The 16,709-nt window shown below is 34.0% G+C and overlaps 1 protein-coding gene across 2 annotated transcripts; it reads left to right on the top strand.

Annotated features, from left to right (window-relative positions):
- The first annotated feature begins 1,838 nt into the window (after positions 1 to 1,838).
- Positions 1,839 to 11,501, top strand: LOC131947171 (serine/threonine-protein kinase PLK1). 2 transcript variants are annotated; one of them, XM_059308307.1, is made up of 13 exons: positions 1,839 to 2,030; positions 4,584 to 4,691; positions 4,821 to 4,937; positions 5,032 to 5,249; positions 5,380 to 5,475; positions 5,576 to 5,775; positions 5,944 to 6,024; positions 6,165 to 6,278; positions 6,498 to 6,596; positions 8,487 to 8,640; positions 8,746 to 8,875; positions 9,202 to 9,318; positions 9,854 to 11,501. In XM_059308307.1, exons 1-13 carry the CDS (start codon positions 1,920 to 1,922, stop codon positions 10,079 to 10,081), a joined length of 1,773 nt encoding a protein of 590 aa, XP_059164290.1. In that variant the 5' UTR covers positions 1,839 to 1,919; the 3' UTR covers positions 10,082 to 11,501. The 2 variants fall into 2 exon arrangements, with proteins under 2 accessions (XP_059164290.1, XP_059164289.1); XM_059308306.1 differs by having other exon boundaries at positions 5,944 to 6,084.
- Positions 11,502 to 16,709: the final 5,208 nt, after the last annotated feature.

Below are 16,709 nucleotides of genomic sequence, written 5' to 3'. Positions count from 1 at the left end.
TAGCCACGCAAACATGTTTCTTTGGTTTCTCATGTTTTTCAGCATAATTTTATTGGTAGATGTGATCTACATAACGCCAATAAAAAATAAGCTGCATGCCATTGAGGTCTGTTCATACACTTGTTTATCTGTGATAGGTCAGCTTGATGGTTCATTGATTATTGCACAAACAACAACTTGGGGTAGATATTTTTGTCTGATGATGCTACTCCGGAATGCTATCGAGTTAACTGGAAGGTATAGCCTCACAATGTCACACATTTGTCATCTGTGGAAGGGGGTATCTTGAAAGGCAGTAAAGACTCTTCTAAAAAAAACACACTTTAACACTAGATCCACTTACACGCACGGTGTAGGCCCTACTGGATAACATACTACTTAGTAACCTATAATATCAAAAGTGAGGTAACCCATTAATTGTATCAAATTTGCTTTAGGAAGCAAAAAAAAAACAAGTTAATTAAAAAGTCTAGTGACAATTTTAGCGCAATTTCCTTGTGTTATCTAAAAATAGCTCTGTCGTAGCGTAAATCAAGAGCAGGGTTAGTAAAACCATTGGTTAGTTATTAAAACGTTTTTTATTAATTTTTTTTTCAGTATTTTACATGTTTTATTTACAATAGAGTTACATGACTAAAAACCATTGCGCGCCTAGCTACTGAACGTGATGACGCAGCCATTGAACGTGATGGCGCAGCTATTGAACGTGATGACGCGTGTGGTGTGGTTGGAAAAAATGCCTACTAATTCGGTCCAAATTTTTATTACTTCAAAAAAATTTTTGTGACCGAACGAAAGGATATTTTTGAAAACTTTCTTCGGCAATATTGTTCTAAATTATGACAGGAATCGATTGGTACATGTTTCAAGTCGCTAAGTGGTCTGGTTGCCGAGATATGGGCCAAAAACTGCATTTTTTCGAGGCTTTTTGGCTTTTCCGGGAAATCCATGAAAGAAACCCGGAATTTTTATGGCCTATGTTCATCCTCGTAACTTGCTTAACATAATTGTTTTTGTAACTAGTCATCGATATTGCTTCGTTGAGGAGGAGATACGACTTAAAGCTGCGGACACACATCCATACATTCATCCATCCATCCAGAAATGACGGGTTAATAAACGCAATTCTCCAGAATGGAAATTGCGCTAAAAAAAAAGACCGATTAATCAAATCTACAGCGTTTCTCTGTTAACATACACATTTCCACCCAAACACGAACACACTTTGATTAGGAATTTAGCATTGACCAGGTTGCTTAGAAAACACTGCCATGCATCAAATATAAGGGTAATCTAAAAATGACGTCAAACTCGTAGATGGGATTTGGGGGGGGGGGGGGGGGGGGTCCGTACTTTGAGGCGATGATTCGGAAAGAGGTGGGGGGGGGTGTTCAGATAGTATGACGTCACACTTTTGCCATTATTTCGCGTTTTTGAAAATGTTCTTGTAATTTATAATAACAATTGATTCATATACGATACTCTATGTTGACCGAGCTCAGTCAATATTTTAGAAAGAAGTGTATGTTAAAAATAATTAACTGTTAGTAATTTATTCTCCATTGTATGATATATCTAATTCTGTCAATAAAACAAGCATAACTACTATAAAATAAATCATAGGCTAATAATTTCAAAGTTAATTTGTATATTTCGTTGCGGAATGGTAATAGTTTTAAAAAATTAAATGGTCTCAGGGCCCATCCCACATTCTATATCCGGTTAGGGTTTTTTAAGACATAGCCTAAGAGATAAACCCATATCAACCAATGAAAAAACAGGAATTAGTATCAGCCAATAGAAAGGCTTTATTTCCAATATTTCGGTGCTACCTAAATTTGAATCACGGGCTCGTAGGAATCTGCTGTGTGCCTACCTTTAAATTTTACTTCATGTTTTGCTAAAGTTTGAAATAAATAATGGCTAGCACAAGTGTGAAAGACGATGGCCGTCCTAAAGACTCAATACCAGAAGTGTTAAATGATCCTGGTACAGGAAAACGATATCTAAGAGGACGTTTTCTCGGGAAGGTGAAATTCAGACTTGTCCAATCTTGTTTTTTTATTATAATTTTTATTTTTATGACAAAATTTTTGTTCATTTTAAATGTTTTCTTTTAAATCTTTAGACTAGACGTCACGATTTTGAATATGAATTCTTGATCATACAATGATCAAAACAAATAAACTTGAATAAGCCTAGAATCTAGAGTCTAGACTAGAATCTAGACTTAGATGATCTAGCTCGTTATTCAACGGGATTTCCAGTTACAATACTACAGTGATGTCAACAGAAAAGAAATGAATCACCAAGTGGAGCTGATCATTCATTGCAATTAAAATCAATGCTTCATTGGTGTTGTGATGAATCAAGAGTTTTTAAAAATCTCTATATTCACTTTGTCGAAAAGCTAGACCAGACTTCTAGAAATCTTGATTCTAGAATCTAACAATTTAACTTAATTAAACTCTTAAGTCTTAAAACTTAAGCCTAACTAATGGCCTAGGCCTAATTCTTAAATTGTAGTTTTTCTCACTAAATCTAAAACTTACTCAATTTTCAATTTAAACATGATCACTGAATAATAGACATTCTCATATTTAATCAATTAGGCACTAATTTTGAGGCTTGAAGTTCTTTTTAACCTAAATTAGACCTAGATCTAGCTAGATCTACTAAATTTAATATTTATTATTGTCACTCAGCTATGGGCAGGACACACAATTCTATAACAACCTGTGTTATATCACTCTTACGTTTAAGGCCATGGCAGACCACGAATCAATTCGACTTTTCAATTGACTATGCACTAGAAGAGTTCCTCACTAGTGAGGACTAGCTGTCTCATGGTTAAAAAAAAATTTGGTTGTCATTCAAATGTAGTGTTTTTTAAAAAAATGTGGCATGCAATATTTAATTTTTTTTTCTTAGGCTGATGAACCTGATAGTTCTACAATCTTGAATTCATTTTTGTACTCGCTGGGCTATTTTAAAAGTTTTTTAATGGCACCATAAATTTTGCTTTCATTCTTCAAAGCCAATTTTAGAATGCTTTTCTGGCATATTTAGCCCTGCCACCTATAGCTTGTTTTTAGAACGTGAAAAACCTGCCATTTCGCTGCCATGGTAAACATTTAAAAAAGTAATTCTAAAAAGGTCACTGGAATTAATAAGAAAAATTGTTGGAAGTCATGCATCAGGTGTGGACGCCATAGCGAGCAATACTACTATTTAGGGTAATTAACAACTTCAACTATAGTCTTAAAATATGTCCCTTACAAAAAGTTATAAAATAGACCCTCTATCCAACCCAATTGATACTATTGATTGATGCTACTGCTAGTTTACCACTTCTGCCTAGATCTAGTCTCTAGAATACTCTAGATCTTGCAGCACCAATAATAAAAATGACTGGTCACTTTTTCTCAAGACCTGATTATTTTGCAGTTTTCCTGTAGGTCATGTTTTTGTGTAAATTATTTTTTAGTCGCCTAAAATTTTGTTTTTTAAAATAAAAAATTAAAATTTAGTGGCATCCATACATTTAACAGCCTAAGAACTTTTAACCTCATTTTAAATGTGGTGGCCTACATTTAAATAATTTAAAGATAACTAATCAAGCAGGTAGATCTAATAACTACGCTGAAATGCTGTATTGAAGTAGGTCTATAGTCTGTACATCTCAGAGAGTAGGCCTAAATGATGTATGTGAACTGAAATGTAGGTTCTGAACTTGATGTGGCCTCACATTACAACTTATTATTAACCTATATTATTAGACTGCTTACAAAATGTAAAATAGCCTAAATCTAGTACTCTCAAACTTTTCTTTGTATACAAAAAGAAAGTTTAATACCCAGGATAAAGTTTTGTTTGATTAGATGAAAAGACTTTTAAAAAAAAAAACCAGTGCTTTTCACAAATTTTATTTTCCATCTTACTTATATTTTTTTCAACACATTCCAGATTCTACTTCAAATATTTTGTAAACAAAATTTATGAAAAAATTATTCAGAAGGCTTTTGTATTTGTATTATTCATCATTTTTTCATTTAGTGCTTTAGAAAATGAGGCCACAGAAAGCTCGTTCTGTTTTCCTGGCAGTCCCTCAAGACAGTCCCTGCTAGCTGCTTCCCCGTCGCTCATGGCCAGTCTGGATCTATTCTATGCCATCTTCTATTTTTGATTATTTTGGAAACTTTCCATTTCCATTGCTCCTAGTAGTCTATCATTGGAGATGCAAACACTTGAAGGATGCAAAGGACATTACTTTTGAAAAGGGTGCTTTTAGTCTTGGCAGATTTTCTTCTATTACCATGTTTTTTGCATGGTTTCAAAGGCGGTGTGATCTCCTTTATAATTAACAATTCTGCCTGCAAATACTAAATCTAATTTGCGTGGTTGCCTGACTAGAAATGTATGTGGATTTTTATATAGGGCCTACATTTATCTTTGGTTCTTCTTGTGCTAATGTTTTTGGAATATATTTTCCTGGTCAAATACTTGTTTTTAAAAAAAAAAACTTGCTTTATTAAATTTTTTTTTAATACAACATATTACCAAATTTTTATACTGGTTACCAGGGAGGATTTGCTAAATGTTACGAATTGACAGACTTGGACACTAAAGAAATATGGGCAGGAAAGATTGTTTCCAAATCTTTGCTTGTAAAGCAACATCAGAAAGACAAGGTATGCCCATCATGTATTTAATTTCTCTTCAATAATTACTATTTCATGTTAAACACAAGCTTTTGTTTTGGTTTATCATTAGTTTTATTTAGTAGTCTTTTCTAACTTTAAAGCAATGCTTGTTTTCAGATGGCCCAAGAAATTGCTATTCATCGAAGTGTGGCACACAGACACATAGTTCTGTTTCATACTTTTTTTGAGGATAGTGAGAATGTGTACATACTTCTTGAATTATGCCGTAGAAGGGTAAGTTCCTTAGTTTCTCTAAGTTTTCAAGACACATTTGAAATTAGTTTTTCTAATTGATTTGTCACTTACTAAAAATTTTTTCCACATTTAGTCTTTGATGGAGTTGCATAAAAGACGAAAGGCTGTAACAGAGCCTGAGGCTCGATACTTTGTGCGACAAATCATTGAAGCTTGCCAGTATCTGCACAATAACAGGGTCATTCATAGGGATTTGAAGCTTGGCAACCTGTTTTTGAATGACGAAATGGAAATAAAGATTGGTGACTTTGGTCTTGCTACCAAGTTAGATTATGAGGGAGAGAGAAAGAAGTGAGTAAAGCTAAATTATTAAACCATTATTTTAGCCTTTTTAAGAATAATGAAAAGTGTTTTTCCTAAGAATGTTTGTTAAGTTTTTTTAAATTCTGTTGATCAATTGCATGTATAAATTGTGTTGCAGAACATTATGTGGTACCCCCAACTATATAGCCCCAGAAGTATTAGGCAAGAAAGGGCATAGTTATGAAGTTGATGTATGGTCGCTTGGATGCATTGTGTATGTATTTTTATAGCTTAGATAAGGTTTTTGTTTATTGAAGAAACCTTACGGAAAAAATTGTTTACAATTTCATACACATCTTTTTTTTCTGCTTTAGGTTCACTTTGCTGGTTGGCAAACCACCTTTTGAAACTTCCTGTCTAAAAGACACATATATGCGTATTAAAAAGAATGAGTACAGTGTTCCTTCTAAAGTAAGCACAGCTGCAAGAAATTTAATAAACCGTTTGCTAAGATCAAATCCTACAGATAGGCCCAATATGGATCAGATTATGGAAGATCCATTTTTCACAGCAGGTAATGACCATATGTTTGTAAGCATTGTTTTTCTTTTATTGCTTAAATAATAAAAAGCTATTTAATAACAGACTTTTCCTGTTATAAATAATAACTAATAATTACAATATACAGCAATAAATAAATGTAATCAAAAATTTTGTACCCTATTACTTAATTTTTTTACAGGCTATTTACCACCACGTCTCCCAACATCTTGTTTGACTATGGTACCCAGATTTGACACCTTAATTAAACAACCACATGAAGGTGCTGATATGGCTCTGCTAGCTTCTGGTCTGTCTAGAAAGCCTTTGTTAGATATGAATGGTCAGTACATTATCTCAGCTAAATTTATATATGAATAGGTTTTTTTTTATTAAATAAAAATTGTTTTATTGTGTTTGCAGAAGTACAAGCTAGGCCTTACACAGCAGACCCAGCCAAACGAGAAATAGAAAAAAGAAGTGATAGAGGAGTGAATGAACCTGAGATAGAAACACGCCCTGATATTGGCAGAAAAAGTAATTGTCTTAAATTTATGCTTTGTATGCCTTTTACATGCAGACTTAGCATAGCTTATTTTCAGATTTTTATTCAATACATTTTTTCTTCACTGATGTTTCAACATTACTAAACAATCATTCTACTACTACTTTCAGACGTGTTTTTGTCCTCTTAAAATTAAATGTTGTAAACCTTGTTCTATATTTCTTGTTCTAATTATTTCATATCATTTTCAGATGAGGATGAGCCAAGAGATTATTATCTCTCTGACTTATGTGGTCAGTTGTCTGCTGTGATCGCTGCTAAACCAGGAGAAAGACTTAATGCCCAACTTGGTAGGTTGCAAAATTCTTTTTCTCTTTAAACTTTTTATTGCATTTAGTTAGTCTTATGTAATTCATAACTGGGCATCCAGCAAACAAAAGTAACACTACTATTACTATTATTGGCAATTTCCATCTTAAGAAGAACCAAACAAGTCTGCATTTCTCTTTAATATTTATCATAATAAATACTGTCACTACTATTTATTTTCATCTAAATTATACATGACTCTATTATAACTTGGTCAAAAGCCATGCCGCTCCTGCTAAATTATGAAAATTTTGATGGGTTTATTAAAAAAAACCACTTAAATATAACCCATACGATTTAAGAGTTAAAATTTAAAAGTTTAAAATTACTGAAAGTAATTTGGATTTCCATTTCTTTTAACTGGAGAATTTTTATCGCAATAAGTAACTATAGCAAGGATGTGACTTCTGATTTTTAGTGGAAATCAGGTTTTTCTGTTTCAGTTGCAATTTTCCTCAGCTAATTTCATTTTCTCCAAATTTTCCTGCCAATTTTTCTTTTTTATTGATTTTTTAACTACGTTTTTAAAATTAGGATAAAAAACAGAAATTGACTTTCATATAAACAGACCAGATGCACATTCCACATATTCTTATTTAAATCGAGTATTAAGCTTGGTCTGCTGTGCCGATATCAGGGGAAATGGACAATCGAATACAAGCATTTCTTTTCAATAGCTAGATTAAGATTATATGTTGATCAAGATTCAGAATTTTGTTGGATTTCCGAATTTTACAGCAGGCTTATTCTTTTACTTTTAGTTTGAATTTTCCGCTATTTTCAGTTAAATATTTATCTAAAATACAGAAAATGGTAATCTAAAATGTTGCCTCTCATAAAATGAAGAGTACATCGCCCAAGCTTCCTTTCCTTACCGCTAATCTTGCATGAAAGAGTCATCGGCCCGACACTATATTAAATAAGGGGTGTTTAGCAACGGGGGATTAAATGGTTATAATGGATGTGACATGTTTATTTTGACAAAATGTTGCATGTTTTATATTGAAGGGTCCCCTTTTTTTACCTTTAATTTTGCATGCTCGGTAGTTTAGATATAATTTTCTATCATTATTTTAAATTTACCCTTCATTTTTTAACTGCATGCTTTATCAACCTCTAACAGCGGTTTCCTGTAATTTAGGCACCTCAAATTAATTTTGAAATCCTTGCACTATTAGGACTAGACAAATCACCCTCCTTGATTTATGTTAACGTGCTTTGACCTTGATTAGGGGGTGAATGACATCCTGACAATCTCAAATAGCTATAAGTCTACTGATTTTAATTGTGGCCCTCAGTATTCTTGTTTGGGGAAGGTAGGGGACGCAATGCCAGCAATTTTTAATGGCAGTTTAAGGCCTTTTCTAAAAGCATAAATAATGATGTGGCTATTATTGAAATCATTATATTTGGATTAGTTTTGTTTTTCAAGAATCATTTCAAAACACTTTCTAAAAATCTGGTAGATTTAATTGTCCAACTCATCTGCTAAATTAAAACTACACTTAGGATATTATCCATTAAGGACTTTAAAAATTTAGATATTATGTCCATCTTTAAAAAAAAGAAGACATTTACATGAAGTTGAAAACAAAAGTTGCGAATAAATTATTACAGTTCAAATCAGTTTAATAAAAGAAAATAGTAATTAAAAAAGACTTATTTTAGAGTGACATAAACTTCTATTTAAGATACTAGCTATATTGAGCTATTAATTAGTATAATGTGAGACTGCTTTATTTCTAAACATTCCAGATGCGTTAAGCATATTGAGTTTGCACATTTTTTTTACTAAACCTTTGTTTTATTTATACTAAAAAATTTTTTTGGTAAATTGGTTTTACCTTTGTATACATTGTCTTCAATTTTAGATGAGTGTGAAGATCCTGCAGCTATACCTATTTACTGGATTAGCAAGTGGGTTGATTATTCAGACAAGTATGGACTGGGGTACCAACTTTGTGACAACAGTTTTGGTGTGCTTTTTAATGACTCTACGCGGTTGATTCTGCTGACTAATGGAGAGTGAGTCTAGAATTTTAGTAATTGCAGTTAATCACTTGTGTCAATCTGCCTATTATTTGTTTGTGAGTTTTTCTATTTGATTATCTTAATATAACTAATTTACAGAAACATTCACTACATTGAAAGAGATGGCAAGGAACATTATCACACGTTGAGGTTATTCCCAGAATCTCTAGGAAAGAAAGTCACACTTCTAAAATATTTCAGAAATTATATGAATGAACATTTACTCAAAGTAAGTTCTTTTACTACAAGGTTTTTAACTTGTTGGTTTACATTTTTATCTTCATTGTTTTAAACACCTCCATGCTGGGTAAAAAAAATGGTCGAAAATAAATGATCATTTTTTCTATGCTAAAAATTTTAAATTACTTAGTGCTTTTTCTTACAAAGATATGTAAATATTTAGTTCCTCTTAATGTTATTGTTTTATTAACTAATCGTATGGTTAGATTTTAGATAGAAAGGAAAAGATGACTATTTATTGTGTTGGCACTTTAAACAATTGAGAAGAAAATGTGAACAGATTTTAGTTAGAACTTAATAATTAAATATCTACAGGCTGGTGCTAACATGACTCCACGTGATTCTGATGAGATGATTAGATTGCCTTTCCTTAGGACATGGTTCAGAACAAGAAATGCTATTGTTTTACATCTTAGTAATGGCACCTTGCAGGTTGGTGTATATTTTTTTCTAACACATTTGCTACTAAAGCCTATTTCAGAAATCCACCAGAAACTAAGCTATAAGACCCCAACAACTTAACTTCAAAACTATTTTTAAACATTTTTTTATAGTTTGAATAGTTTATAAAAATCAGTTTTACTTTTTGTGAATTATTTATTGAATTTAATTATGAATTAGTTAGAATGTATGTGGTAAAAGTCTGCCTCTGAGTGTTTTAGTTACATGACTAAAATAAATAAAATAAAAAAAAAATTCCAAATACAGGCTGATGTGCATTCTTGTACTAAATTAGTGTTGAAGCACTTTTGCATGATAACAGGATAGGTAATTAGGAAGGTAGCTACCACACTAGTGGCAAATGAGTTAATGCTTCAAAGTAATTTTGGTTTCGACCATTTTAAAGGCCAATGCATTAACTAAGATGGTCAATTTTTGTTGTAAAAAAATAAAGTATTTGCAGATGGTCTCATAATGTAGGCAGTAATCTATACAGTTGTTAATTTAGCAAACCTTTTCTTTCCAGATAAACTTTTTCCAAGACCACACAAAGATAATAGTGTGTCCTTTGATGGCTGCAGTGACATACATTGATGAGAAGAGGGAATTTCGTACTTACCGCCTTAACCTGATAGAGAAGTATGGTTGCTCAAGGGATTTAGCAAGTCGCCTCCGGTATGCAAGAACAATGGTTGAAAGACTGCTGAACTCCAAATCTGTGGGTTCCAATAGACCTAAAACTGCAGCACCGTAAAGATTTTTGTCACTTATTTTTTTACTTTTCTGTTTGTCTACTGCACTCTTTTTGTACTTATGGTAGAGTCCAATAGAATCACATTTTTACTTTGTTTGGGAAAAGGTTTTGACAAAAAAAAAATTCTTTTAAATAGTTAAGGCTATGAGTAACCTTCTTATTTAGATCACAATGGTTGTGATTTAAATAGACCTATTTTTTTTTTTTAAAGAATTTGCCAGATTAAGCACAATATGAAGGGTTTGATTTGTTTACATCTGATCTCACCAAAGGCCTTATTTTGAATGTTGTGGGCTAGTGATTTAATCAAATCGTGAACATTTTCAAGACACATTTTAATACTTAAAATTATCATGAAGTGCGACACAAGAAATGAATTATTTTTAATCACCAAAGACTATGTTTAAGGTGGCAAGAGTTGATTTCTTATATAAATAAATATGCACTAAATTGATGTATTGTCAGTTTTGTATTTCCTTGCATACTCTTGTAAAAATTGTCAACTTTACATTTTAGTTAGAACAAGCTGTTGATTAAACTTTGTTTAGAGCTACCAATTTGCTATCTACTCTAAGTTTTATTTCAACATAAACATTTTTTTGTATGCTGAAAGTCAATATTTAAGGTTAATTACAGCTGTCATGTTTATTAGGATGCAACGTTGTAATTTTGTAGAATAGATATAGCACCTAATGTGGTCAGTTGTGCATTTATCTAATCATCTCAAATCCCCCAAGTGATACATTGTTTCTATCCTTTGGATCAATTTAACACTAACAATGACTTTGTTTTTATGATTTGACAAAGTGGTTAAACTATGAATACAAGTTATTTGGCTCAGATGTATTAATAATTGTGATTTAATTTTGAATTATGAACATTTCCTTAATGGTTTAAGTTAAAATCTTTTTTTTTTCAGCTTGAATCTTAGAATTTGGTAATCACATTGCTTTTGCCCTAATTAAAGATTAAACTAGCAACATTCCAGCATTCTTTCACAAATTTTCTTTTCACATCTAATTTGACAAAAATAAGTCGTCAGAAGTTAGGTCAATTACAGGAAGCTTCAAAAGTTAAAAACAATTATGCTTATGTGGGTGTTTCTGTATTCAATAAAATTAAGCCTCAGTCAAAGATCTGTAATACTATAAAATTGTAAATATATTACAATCTTGTGTACATATTTTGATAATAATGTCAGGGCTTGTGCTCAGACCTAAAGGGTGTTGTGTATTGAATAGACACTAAACTATGTCCTATTCTACTCATTTCATTGTTTTGTTTTGGCACATACAGTATTGTGCTTTTTTATAAACTGAAATTTTATTTCTGGACATATTTTCAACTGGCTTAGTTGTAATTGTAAAGAAATAGTGAAGACAAATCAATTTTGTACTCTATACCAGGGGGTCTCCAAACTACGGCCCGCGGGCCGCATCCGGCCCGCGATGTCCTCTCATCCGGCCCGCGGAGATATTTTTGTCCACGGAAAAAACGTTTGTTGGTGATGGCTGAGGAACTTTGCCCAGAAAAATCAAAGACATGTCTGGAAGAAACTGGCCCCCGAACTGAAATTTGATAGTTAATGTGGCCCTCGGACTGAAAAGTTTGGAGACCCCTGCTCTATACTATACTAAAGCCTAGTACTCAAAATATTAATTTTTTTCAAGACCCACAACCCAGTTTTTTTTTAAAGCTTGTATCTTTACCATGATCTTACAATTCTGTCATAAAGTGTGGTTTGAAGAACATCAAGTGATGTTGAAGAACAGCTTGATGTTTAAAGTAGAATATCAGTGATATGTTCTTTTGTTGAATTAATCATTGAATACATTATTCACTTATTTAACTTTCATCATGTCTCCATGTTTTAATCATCCATATTTCATCTTTGTAAATACAGCCATATTATGTGATTGTTTAGCATTAGGACATTGTCCTAGTTGTGTTCTCATGTCCAGTTCATCATTTGCTATTTGATAAAAATTGGCTATTTTAAAAAAAGGAATAGCAATAAATTTACATTACATGATTAATTGTTGTTTTGACTTGATTTATGACTGTGGGAAGGATGTTAATTGAAGGCAGAATTTCAAGATAGTTAACATAATACTTCTGAGAATGATAAATAGCTTGTCACAAAAAAGTAGGTACATGTATTGTAATTATTATGGTAAAGTATGCTATTGATTATTTAAGCTGTTTGAGTTGTACACTACGATAGCCGTTTATAGATGTTGAATGGATATTATGTAGTCGTAGTTATTGCCATGTACACATATTGTACAAGATCTATATACCGGTTCTAGATCTATTTGGCACTCAATACATGTACGATTTTTAAATACACCTAGTATTCTTACTTAGCTTTGTCATTAATTACAAGTAAATAAATAAAAGAATCCGTCTGTTCCCTAATTTCACGTCACCCCACGCTGTAGCGGTGGTTCAACCAGCTGAAAACTAATTGCCCAAACCAACGTCCACTTATCTTTAGAACTCCATGCTTTCAAGTCTGACCAAGACAATGGTCTGACATTTGAATCCGATCTTAAAATGCCGGTCAACAACCGTTTCCATGTCGTTCCTCAACAACATTAAAGCTAGGATTTAATCGAACCTTGAGCGAAACACTAGGTTTAAAGAAAATCAGTAATGGGCTGGTCATACAAAGTTTAAGTAGGGCTGAGATGGTTCGCGATTAAAGAAAATCAATAGAGACATTAAGATTTTTGCTGTTGACAACAAATTGTTCTGGCAGCCTGATTTTTAAATAAAACATGGTACCTTATAAAACTGGTTTCGTGAGTAAAGGGAACATTTTCTTCTATCCTTTTAAGTGACTTAAATACCGAAACGTACTTAAATGAAGGTACGTAAACATTTAGTATACATATTTTTTTTCTTCGAAAATTTAAAATAATCTACAAATTCAATTCATTCCGTGAATGGTTGTTAAAAAGATATTTTTTTTTCATTGACACAGTTTTGGTGAGAATGCAAAAGAATTTTTCACATTTTCGTTTTATATCGAAGTCGAGTTGGATTCTTTTTGGATTGTCGTTGCTTAATACCTATGGCACATGTGTAAAATTTAAAAGACAAGTTTTTTGTGGTGGTACCGCAAAAATCAACAAAAGGTGTTTGACAGCGGTGACTGTGGAAAAATTTAACCTGTTAAAATGTGCCCGCCTGTGTTCCAGTATGGCCGCCTGCGAGGGGTTTGGTCTGTTCAGTGAAGTGTGTTACATCAGCACGCACTGTCCAGTGATAATAACCGCCATGACGTGCAACGCTAATTTTACTTATTACAAGAAATGGCCCGAGGTTGAGAGCTGTTTGAACGGCGGATTGTGGTTTCCGGAGAATGGATCCTGCGCGTGTTATGGTGGGTTCGTCGGGCTTAGTTGTGAACGTTACGCCGTGAGTTGTAGGGAACTGTTGGAGTATGGGTACCCCAGACACACCAGGCTGCCGTTCTATATTCAACTACAAGGCTTGACCACCCCCTATTTGACCGAGTGTGCTCTTCTCGATTTGGAGGTCAGGACGGATTTATTTATACGCATGCAGAATGATAACTTCCGGTATAACCGAACAATGGCGGAGTACGTCCAAGGGTTTTACAACGGCTCGGACGAGTTTTGGATTGGGCTTGAAAAAATGCATAACCTGAACACCGTCCTTCACCTTGATACGATGGTCCTGCTGCTGGGGCTGGGCCAGGACACGAACTCTCACATCTTCTACGGCGTCCGTATCGGCGACGCCAGCACCGACTACGCCATCAGTTTCCAGAACGCCACGATTGTCGACCCCTCCCTGCAGTACTTCAACCTGTCCGCCGCCAACTGTCTGCCGCCCAACATCTCGACGCCGTTTTCAACGCCCAACGACGACAACGACTTGGAGCCGGCAAAAAACTGCGCCGGCAATGCCGGTGCCGGCTGGTGGTTTTCTACTTGTAGTCCAAAAGCCGTCTGCAACCCGCTTGGTTCGGTGTCGTTCAACGCGTCCTCTGACCAAGCTGTTTACTATAAAGGAATTTACCTGAATAAATTTCCTGCATATTTTAGCTATTTTAGGATGTACTTTACGGAAACGTTGATGTGACTATTGCCTAGTTTCTTCAGATGTTCTAGTTACATTTCAAAGTAACTCTTTGATCCTGTCTTCTGCTGTGGAAAATAAGCTTAGAGACGTAGTTCACGACTTCTCTTCTGCATGACTGTTACCAGGCTACACAATACTAAAGATTAGATCAAATACATTTAAATCAGATCATTGTGTAGCAGAATATTTAATAGTATTTTAAATAGTAAAAAAAACAACATGCTAAGCTTTTTTGTTAGGATTAACTTTAAAATCTTTGCAATACATATATTGAGAAAAAATATTTTCTGTATCGAGGTCTAAGTCATTTGACTTTTTAAAGTAACGTTCCCTTTTAGAACCTGACTGACCATTGGGCAGGTGAAGTAGAGTTCACTTGTTTCTGTGACCTCGGCATATGAAGGGATAGTGTGTTCAGCACAAGACCCAGCCGCCTTTACTTAACCCATCAGAGTGGACGGTCAACTGACTTGAACCCGGATTCGAACTCGATACTTTTAGGTTAGCAATCTAGCTCTACCACTAGGCCACGCCGTCCCACTAATTTGATTAAAATGTATTTATGAAACAGGAAAAGAGGGATAAGAGAATTGTTACACTGCTTTTGGTTTTTAAAATCCTTACTTACGTATTAAAATATCTTATTAAAATATCAACTCTGTAGGTTAACATTTTAAATTTATCACGTGACACCTGCTTGTTTGCACATAGGTCTAGACTAGTCTAGAGAGTATTGGAGGAGAGGATGACATTCTTATTCATATATATATATATATATATATATATATATATATATATATATATATATATATATATATATATATATATATATATATATATATGGAAAGCACAAAAAAATGCTATATCCAGATGTGTTACAGCACTGAGTCTGCAAGCTATTCTATCATTCCATAAGAACGTGAAGGCCTGGTAAGGACTGAATGTCTTGATTACTTACTTACTTAATCCTCATCACTCCCTGTGGAGTATAGGGCAACAACAAATCTCCGCCATTCCACCCTGTCCTGGGCGAGCCACTTTAGTTCATGCCAGGTTTTGCCAGTAGCCTGTACTTCTTCTTCCATCTCCCTCCTCCATGTTCCCAGTGGTCTTCCTCTACTTCTCTTTCCGGGTGGGTTCCACTTCAGCGCCATGTTGGGGAGTCTTTTTTTGCTCATGCGTAGGACATGGCCCAGCCATCTCCATCTCCTCGTTCTAACTTCTGAGACAATGTCGTTTAATCCTGTCCTTTGCCATATTTCCTTGTTCGGGACTTTGTCGTCCCACTTTATCCTGAGGATGCGTTGGAGGGATCTTCTTTCAAAGCCTCTGAGTCGGCTGTCTACTTTCTTGTTTAGTTTCCATGACTCTGCAGCATAGAGGAGTACAGAACGTACATTAGACTTATAGATCCTTATTTTAGTTCTCTGCTGCAGTGAGAATGTCTTGATTGCCAACTCCAAAAGCTCGCCAAGTCTTCGTAATGTTTTTACACCTATACACAATGCACATACAAGTGTGAAATTCAGTTTTAAGATTACTTTTGAAATGCATAAGTCCGACCCACAAACTTACCCGTCTTCTATTCTCTCTTCCCACATTTTCTATGCTCATCTCACACACCATCACAAGTACTGTGACACCATTTATAGTTGACGGACGAAAAAACAATAACCACAAACAGAAAAAAAAAAAAAACAAGACAATACAACCACCACACTACTTCTATAGATTGAATGCTTGAGAAGGAACTATCTTTAAATTTTTAAACAATGACATTCAGGACATTACTTCTAGCCTAGCTGTCACTCGTTCATCTCTATACACATTAAAGAGCTTAATTAAGCACGGTTAATTACACTTTCATTATTTTATATTTAGTCCATTCCTAGTGATAATACTTTTATTTGTAAGGGTTAGTTCATAAATGATACCACACTCCCTGGGAAGGATCGAACTTAACAGACAGACTGTCATTCTTTGGACGACACCTAAGCTGTAATTTTATATCCTCAGTAGTTGTTTATTGTAAAGGGACGCTATCGTCAATGTTTGACAGCGTAAAATAATTAAGTATGAGTTACCGTTCTTGGTAAATCTGAATTGAAGTTACTCAAATTATGAACTGAATAAATATTAAGCCAGTTGGATGGATCTTGAGGAAAATGTTTCTTTTCTTACAGACTTTTTTCTCTTGGTTGAGGTGGGGCACTCTAATTAAACTTGTAGCACAAAATGGAGACGGACACTGGTAAAAGTATATTAAATTCGATTTAGTGGGGGGTCTCCCCCCCCTCATCCCAGATATGTTTCAAATATAAACTGCTTGTTGAAATGCATCGTCTAGTATTTTTGTGGCCATGGTTTTATTAGCCAGTGGAGCAGAAGAAGTAGAGTTCATGTAGATCAACCTAATGAAAGAACACTAGCAAAAAACTTTCAAACATCTCGGAAAAAAATATAAAAAAAATTTGATTTTTTGAAAGAAATTGTAATTTAAACAAACTTGCCAAAA

Source organism: Physella acuta, unplaced genomic scaffold, assembly GCF_028476545.2.
Source record: "Physella acuta isolate Inbredline_101_S28 unplaced genomic scaffold, ASM2847654v3 ptg000587l, whole genome shotgun sequence".
Classification (NCBI taxonomy): domain Eukaryota; kingdom Metazoa; phylum Mollusca; class Gastropoda; family Physidae; genus Physella; species Physella acuta.
Note: the sequence above shows the minus strand (reverse complement) of the source record. Positions and strands in the feature narration are given on the sequence as shown.

Excerpts from the sequence above, each read along its gene's own strand:
- LOC131947171 (XM_059308306.1), top strand. The coding sequence starts at position 1,920 with ATGGCTAGCACAAGTGTGAAAGACGATGGCCGTCCTAAAGACTCAATA. Across the intron at positions 4,692-4,820 it reads AGCAACATCAGAAAGACAAG|ATGGCCCAAGAAATTGCTAT; the intron begins GTATGCCCATCA and ends GCTTGTTTTCAG. Across the intron at positions 8,641-8,745 it reads ATTCTGCTGACTAATGGAGA|AAACATTCACTACATTGAAA; the intron begins GTGAGTCTAGAA and ends ACTAATTTACAG.